The sequence below is a fragment of the Lissotriton vulgaris genome, chromosome 3_1 (assembly GCF_964263255.1).
Source record: "Lissotriton vulgaris chromosome 3_1, aLisVul1.2, whole genome shotgun sequence".
Lineage (NCBI taxonomy): Eukaryota > Metazoa > Chordata > Amphibia > Caudata > Salamandridae > Lissotriton > Lissotriton vulgaris.
In genome coordinates this window covers 928,259,502-928,267,655 of record NC_141689.1, presented here as the reverse complement: position 1 = coordinate 928,267,655, position 8,154 = coordinate 928,259,502, and the positions used below count along the sequence as shown (strand labels likewise).

Below are 8,154 nucleotides of genomic sequence, written 5' to 3'. Positions count from 1 at the left end.
AGCTATGGTGTACCTGTGAAGGTTTTAATAGCATTGTCAGATCAGACCATTCATTGACAGTGTGACACCACTTGGGTGACACAAAATTAGTGCTTAATGATGTACGTTTTTAACCACTTAAATCTGTGATATGACACAGTGGCTGAGATAAATGTGTTGCTTTGCTTCTCACACACCACAATGCAAGTATGGGAACTCTCATTTTGCATTGTTCATTACACTTTGCATTTCTACCAAGAACTGAAGTGTCTTCTATGATACGAACATGCTGCAGTGGTGCTACAAGGTTACTCCATTGTGCAACTGTATTACTTTACATATGTGTTTGAGGTAAAGGGATAATATTTATTTCTATTTTATGAAAACAGTCAACTATGCTAGAGTGGTGAATATAGGTGTTGTACCATGCCCTCTCTGTGGGGTCACCCCCAAACATTTTGCCTTTACCCCTTTTCTTTTCTGAACCCCTTTTTGTCATCTTTTAGAACTCTGTGCATTTTACCCCTGATAACCAGTGCTGAAGTGCATGTACTCTTTCCTTTAAAAATTGGCATATTGAATGTACTAATATTTCCTTTGTAGAGTGGTACTACATTCACCCAGGTTCCATAAATTAAATGCTACTAATGCACCTGCAGCATTTATTGTGCCACCCACATTAGTAGCCTTGCTTAATTTGCCTCCGATCTGCGATTGCCCCTTTCCACAGTTTTAAACTGCCATCTCGCCTTGGCAAAATAAACCTTTTGCCAGATCTAAATCTTCCTGTTAAAAACATCTTCTTTCCCCCTAGGATAGGTCATAAACAGCCCATAAGGTATGGTGCAGTGTATTTAAAAAGTTGGACATGTGCTTTTAAGTTTTACATGTCCAGGTAGTGAGAAACTCACAAACATATTTTTCACTACTTTGAGGTCAACCTCTCCCATAGGATGACATTGACCAAACTTATTACATTTAATAAGTGAGAATGTTTGTTTGGTTGCAGGTGGGAATTTCAAGTTTGGTGTCTAAGGAATTGTAATTTTAAATCCTCTTTAGTAGTAACGTAAAATTTGAAGTCACAATTCTGAAAATGTAACTTTTAGGAAGTAAAAACATATGTATGTGAGAGTGCACTCGTTCCCTTATGAATTCATCGATTTATCCATATATTTTTGTTCTTGTAATGCCTGCGAACAGCTGCTGAGAACCATCCCAAGTCCCAGTAATGTAAAGACACTCCAAATCGGGCACATAATTCGTGCACCCAACTGTCGCTCTGCTGAATGGAGGATAACCCCTCAAAGTAAGCCACTTAACCTAAAGTTCAACATTTTTATCACTGTATTCCAAACTTTTTACCAGTCATTTTATCCATGTTCTTTTATATTTAATCACCATTGAGCCTGAGTGCTTTATTCACCAATTTCGAAGGCCTCTTGTTGCCAATCTGGGCTTTCAACAGTGGCACGTGAGGTTAACCATGCTTCAGAAAAGACCCTTTATGTCATACCCAATTTATTTTGAGCCACACTGGCTCTTCATCAGGGGGTGCTAAAATCCATGAAAAAAACAAATCAACTTACAGCTCAATTCAAACATACTATGAAAAATGAAATGCTGAAATACCCAATGTCTCCACCCAAAATAACCCTCTCTACCTCCCCTAACGTCATCATTTGAATTACGCTCAAGTACTCTAACTTATATAAACCCATTCCCAATGCATCCTCAATCCCTCAAGCTAAAAGTGCATCAAATATCCATCAAATGTGTAAAATGGCAATATAAAGAAAAGCTAAACAAAGCTCATCTCTAACATCCAATTTACCCCCTGTTAATGCCCCTCTTACGCCTTTAGCTCAACCCCACCTCACCATAACAACCTGACTTCCCCATCTCCCACAAAATCTACGCTTAAACAATTTACCTCTTCAGAGTCTCAAGCTGGCAACCTGACCCCCTTGTACAATTCACTCTGTATACTAAAACCAATACACCCTCCCTGCTACACAAACCAATATATAAGGTGTGTTCTCCCACGTATGCCCCTTCCTTCATCCTAATTTGCTAATTTGAACTGACCCTATTCCTCCTACATCTGTGCTTTTATATAAAAAATAGTGATGCAAATTAAATTGTTACCAATCTGTGTTTCAACAGTACTGTATTTATTCATGAATTCTGAGCACGTTTGATGTTCGCCCAATCAGCATTATTTTTAGATAACATTTCACTTTTTTGTTTTTTGCCATGAGAGGGTCTGATGGGGCGGGGGTGGAATACGAATGTTTTTGTTTCATTTTGTTTAAAATATTTGTTTATACATATTTGATTTTGAGGGTGGCAGCAAAGAGCATTGTGGGATTTAGAGTTTGCATCACTATTTTTCATATAAAGGCATAGATATAGGAGGACTAGGTGATTGGGTCAGTTTGAATTAACTAACTAGGATGAAGGACGGGGCTCGCGTGGGAGTACACCCTTTAAATATTGGTTTGAGGAGCTGGGAGAGTTTATTCGTTTTCTTATACGGAGTGAATTGTACGAGGGGGTCAGGTTGACGGTTGAGGCTCTGAAGAGGTCAATTGTTTAAGAATAGATTTGTGGGACATTGGGATGTCAAGTTGTTATGTGAGGTGGGGTTGAGCTAATGGTGTAAGAGGGGCATTAATAGAGGGTAAATGGGATGTTAGAGATGAGCTTTGTTTCTTTTTTTTCAATATTTTCATTTTAAACATTTGATGGATATTTGATGCACTTTTAGCTTAGAGAGATTAAGGATGCAGTGGGAATGGGTTTATTTAAGTTATAGTATGTGAGGGTAATTCAAATGATGAAGTTGGGGAGGTAGAGAGGGTCGTTTTGGGTGGAGACATTGGGTATTACAGCATTTCATTTTACATAGTATGTTTGAATTGAGCAGTAGGTTGAGTTGCTTTTTTCATGTGTTTCAGCGACCCCTGACGAAGAGCCAGCATGGCTTGAAATGCATTGGGTATGACATAAAGGGTCTTTTCTGAAGCATTATTGACCTCACATGCCACTGTTGAAAGCCAGGATTGGGGGCAGGAGGCATTTGAAATTGGTGAATAAAGCATTTTAGGCGCAACCATTCTGTCTCTGTGGTGATTAAATATGAAAGAACATGGATAAAATTACTGGAAAAAAGTTTGGAATAAAGTGATAAAAATGTTGAATTTTGGAGTAAGTGCTTTTCGTTGAGGGATTATACCCGGATGTATGACGTTACAACGCATGCTTTTACCACACCTGCTGTTACAACGCAAGTATTACAACGCAAACCTTTACAACGCATAGCGCTTTGGGGTGCTAGATAGTGAATAGTTTAATTTACTATTCCAACTCCAGTCCCCGTGGACACTGGGGAAGGTGTTGAATAGTAAATTAAATCTATTCCCTATCCTAGAGCACCCCCCAGCGCAATGCGTTGTAAGGGTTTTCATTGTAAAACCTGCGTTGTAAAAGTTTTGTTGTAAAGGATGTTTCCCATTATCCCCCATTCAGCAGTGCAGCAGTCGGGTGCGCGAATTAAGTGCCCGCTTTTGGAGTACTTTTAGGAAGTAGGCATTTTTTTGCCCGAAACATTTGGTGCCTGCAGTCTGTTCCTAGTGCATATGATTAGGTGTACTTGGTTGTTGGCCTTTGTGTATTCCTCCAAAACATCCACACAATAGAGGGACCAGAGTTTGGGCAGATGGGCCATTGTAGCAGGATGAGGGGGCAGAGCTGTGACAGACCTGCTTGCCCTACAAAGACACTCCCTCAGCTCGTACACAAATAACTTCACACCAGCTTTCTGGGACTACAAAGAGTTTCTTACACTTCAAAGGTGGGACCAGGTATAAAAGCTGGACTCCCAGACTCACTCTTCAGTTCACTTCTAGACCTAAGGATGGACCCTCAGAAGACTGACCTGCTGCCTTTGGCCCGCTGCGTACTTCAAAGGACTGCCCTACACACAATGAGGATTACCCTGCTTCCTGAAGCCTGTCCTGTGCCTAAATCACAAAGGTACCCTAACGTAATGCAAATAACTTCAACTAACCTTGGTTAGGAATGGTAGGTTAATAATGAAGCATCCTAGTTATTACCCACTAGGTTGTGGGAAAGAAAAAAGATTCCTTTTGTTTATATTACCATCACACACCCTAGTGGTGTCATGCTTCATCATCTGGTCACCCTGACTCCTAAAGGTCAGAGTGGGCTTGACCGTTTTTCAGGGAGCTCTTTCAAGATGTGGCCAGGGGGTCTTCAAGATTAAAAAACCTCAGACAATTCCTGGTTTCCCTTTATTCTTGGAAATGTCTGGGATATTAAAAACAAAATCATATAAAGGGGCTATTGGATAATAATAGTCCTATGACCCTAGTGCCGACATGTTTCAACTCAATATATGGTCAAAAATTAGTCCAGGGCTTCAGGGCAAAAAAAAGAAGAAATGAACTCCCTGGTGATAGCTGAGGTTCAATACTATACTACTCCTATTTTCGTGAAGAAAGTGCAGATAGCTGCTCCTTTGTTATAAACAAAAGATAGACTTATCTTGTGCATGTTTATTTTCTTTCTACTCCAGCTGTATAACAGGGTAAAAAAGAAGAAAAAGAGAACATAAGGTAACAACATTATTGTGATGCCTGTAGTTTCCCATTCGTGATGTGCTTATGAACTGCACCCATGCTCATCCAACAGGAGGGTGAGTGCAAGCCATCTTTCTCTGTAACCTGGCTAGTGTGCATTTTACCAGGGTTCTTTTCAGCCACTCTTTATAAAGTGTTGTATATTGAGTGGCGATAAACATCGCATTCTGATTTTATTCCCATTCTGGTTTACGTGTAATTGTTAAAAAACACTGGCGTGACCCTCGCATCAAACAATACAATTGCACAATCATTCACCATAAGTTCATTCAAACTGTCACATTCCTCTCTCCCTTACCCCGCTTTGAGAGAGGTAATTCATCTCAGGGAATCGCAGTGGGAGGGGTAGTCCTCTAGTCAATTCTGAGCATTGTGTTGAGAAATTGCCGATAGTACGTTTCAGCGTATATGTGGAAGAAAAAGCAGCAACAGAAACAGACACTGTTCTGCCTTTAGTAAATCAGCATTGATAATTACCATCCCCACATACCTGTATGTGGTGTATCCCGCATGGGGCCAATCAAGATACTCACTTCAAGGGTTGGCAAATTAAATAACTCCATTTTCACATTTTTAAAAGATGCTTACAAAATCAAGAAATCAAGGAACTATTTGATATGTATTATACCTTTTTATTTGTTTATAGCTGAAGCAAACACACAATTTGAGTTGCATTAACAGGAACAACGCTGTCTAGTCACTTCCGCACAAAGACACAAGAATTTTTTTATAATCTCCAGTGGTTTCCTCCTGTGAATGTAAACAGATAACCACATTGAGTTAGAGTTGCTAAACAAACAAGAAAAACTAAATCGGATGGTTGGGGAAGGCAAAACACAAGATACTTAAATGCTACAATTCAAGTAGTTCAAGCAGTGTATAACATTTCTCTAACTGGGAAAGGACCTAAATCATACAGAAACCCATCCTCAGAAGGTACTGCTGAGTCCAGCCTTTTGGGGATTTTTTTTGGTTATCTACCTCTCTTTCCTCTGCCTCATTTTGAAAGCAACATATCTGTCTTTGAATGTATAGCACCTTGATATCAGTGGATGAGTTTAGTGCCAAACAAAGCACCAAATAAATAAATACATATAAATGCATGTGAATGAAGAAGCCCAATAGTTTGCCCTTCTTACCTTACAGATGAGATTTTGATTGATCTGCAACTGTCCAGTATTATTAGTAGCATCGCTATTACCATATTATGTGCATCATTCCTGCTGGATAACAGTCCTGCATCCAACAATCAATTAGATGATGTATCACAAATGTTGTGAGAACATTTTGTATTATTCCAGTGCAGCAAATTGATTACAATTTTGAAATTCCCCCATGTGTGGATATTTGACTTTAGCATTTTGAAGAGTCACAACTTTTTCTGGTTTATTCAAGGCACGGCCGATACATATGCCAGTGAAGTGAGTGTCGGAAGGAGCACAGAGGAGAGTTTGATTTGCTGAATGAATATACCATTGAGGAGTGTCCTACTTAAATAATGACAGAAAGAATCTCAGATGTGTTCAGAGAGATAGCTTTAAGTGTTTTAGCCATGTCCTTGAAGCAGACCCTCCTTTCAATGAGTAGCCTGTGCAAATAACTCAGTATAAGGATGAACTGCTCCCTTCTATAATGTTTAATTGTCAGACATGCTGCTGCCTTTTATACTTCGCTGGGTTTCAAATGTAAATGTAAATTTTGTATTACTTGTATAGCGCCCGAATCACCCCACATGGGGTCTCTCCGGCGCTTGTGCAAATACCGTTGTGGAACCCTTCCTGCCTTTTTCCCTGTGAGGTGCCCACTCCTGGGCACCCCCAAGTTGAGACCAGGCATCCTAGCGTTGTTGGGGCCATTGTGAAGATTAAGCAAGCTATTGCCCGGAGTTGCAGAGTGGGGCCTATGATTAGAATAGGCACCGAGGCGAGCATTATCAGGTCAGAGGAAATTGAGCCCAAGACCCGCTGAGGCGGGAATTGAAACCTGGTCCCGAGCCAGACCTCTGCATCAGCCGCGCTAACCATGGAGCCACACTTCTCTTCAAGATAGATGAAGTTGTCTTTGTCCAGTCAGGAGTGTAATATAGGAGTAATTAGCAGAATGATAAACTGTTGTTAAATGTAAATGTTATCTTCAGGAACTTTACCTGGATAAATTAGATGCTGGTATATTTGGCAGACTACATATTCCAACCCAAATTACTATTACTGTCAAAATAGATTCTCAGATTATAGACTGATTAGCTGGCAAAGGCAGGAGGTCCATATTCACAGTCAGACTAGTTTGCTCCAGACGGAAATATCAGGCTGGCAAGGAGGAGCTCAGTTTCGGCTGGATTATGCTTAAGAAAGTTGGTTCCCATCCACCATTGGATGATAAATATTTGGCCAGCGAGTCAGGATCTCACATGCTAACATCAGTTAGAGAGACTTTAGACAACCTGAAGATATCAGCAAATATTTACAATTGGGCTCCTGGCAGATGGGGGAGTTATGTGAGAGGCCACACACACAAATCTAAATAGAAAAGTGGAGAATGGTGATCTCTTGAGAATTTCACAACTGAATTCCCTGATCCCTTAGGTAAATGTGTGAGGGTGACTATCTGTTGCCTATATCTGAGAAATGATTTGTACCTGTTGAAAAAAGTTTCTTTGAAACTTGTCTATGTCAGTCTATTAAGTAAAAGTAAATAGTAATTATTTAAGAAGTTAATGTTTCACAATGTAATAGCAAGTAAATTGTGTTGTAAAAGTAAATGTTTTGAGGAAATGGTCAAAAGAGGATCTGCCTCTTGATTACTTATTTATTTTTTGGGAGTTTCATGTAGTGCGAACTCGACCCAAAGGTATCAGAGTGCTTTACATAAGCACCAGTTGCATTACAGATAGACACTTTCATTTTTGATAGGCACAGAAAGATTAAGTGATTTGCCCAGAATCACAGGATGTTGAGTGTCCCTGTTGAGACTCGAACCCGGTTCCCCTGCTTTGAGGTCGAATACTCTAGCCGTTAAGACACATCCTCTCTCTTAGTGTAACTATTTACGTGTAACCATTTACCCAGTGTATCCACAGACACTAGCTCATAGAGTGCATTCTAGCAATAAAAAAAAATTCAAGAGATGGCTGTACATTGATGATACCTTGGCCGTTGTTAGAACTACTGCTTTTTTTAAACCTAAGATTAAAGCTATCAATGACTTTTCTGCAATATTGAGGAGGGAATAATTGTATAGACTATAGACATATCAATCCATGCATACCATCAGTCTACCTCAAAGGAACTACCAGGAAGTCATTGTGCCACACTTAAGAGGTATATATGTCCAATTAGCGCTGTATCTTCTATATCTGTACTGTAACATGAATATAAGACAAATGTCCATCCTGCACCAAATCCTTGAGCCTGATTCACAAAAGTAAAGTTAGACTTTTGGTTTGAGTTTAGACCAAATGTCTAACTGTACTAGTTTTCGGTATTCACAAAGGTAAATTATGAGTAATACTCAC

The 8,154-nt window shown here is 39.7% G+C and overlaps 1 protein-coding gene across 1 annotated transcript in view; it reads right to left on the bottom strand.

Moving 5' to 3' along the window:
- Positions 1–5,272: 5,272 nt before the first annotated feature.
- LOC147727229 (annexin A1-like) overlaps positions 5,273–8,154 on the bottom strand; it is a 489,945-nt gene continuing 487,063 nt past the window's right edge. The window contains exon 12 of the mRNA XM_086963595.1: positions 5,273–5,393. Within this exon, the coding sequence (XP_086819721.1) occupies positions 5,337–5,393 (57 nt within the window). The 3' untranslated portion in view covers positions 5,273–5,336. The remainder of the gene's footprint in view (positions 5,394–8,154) is intronic.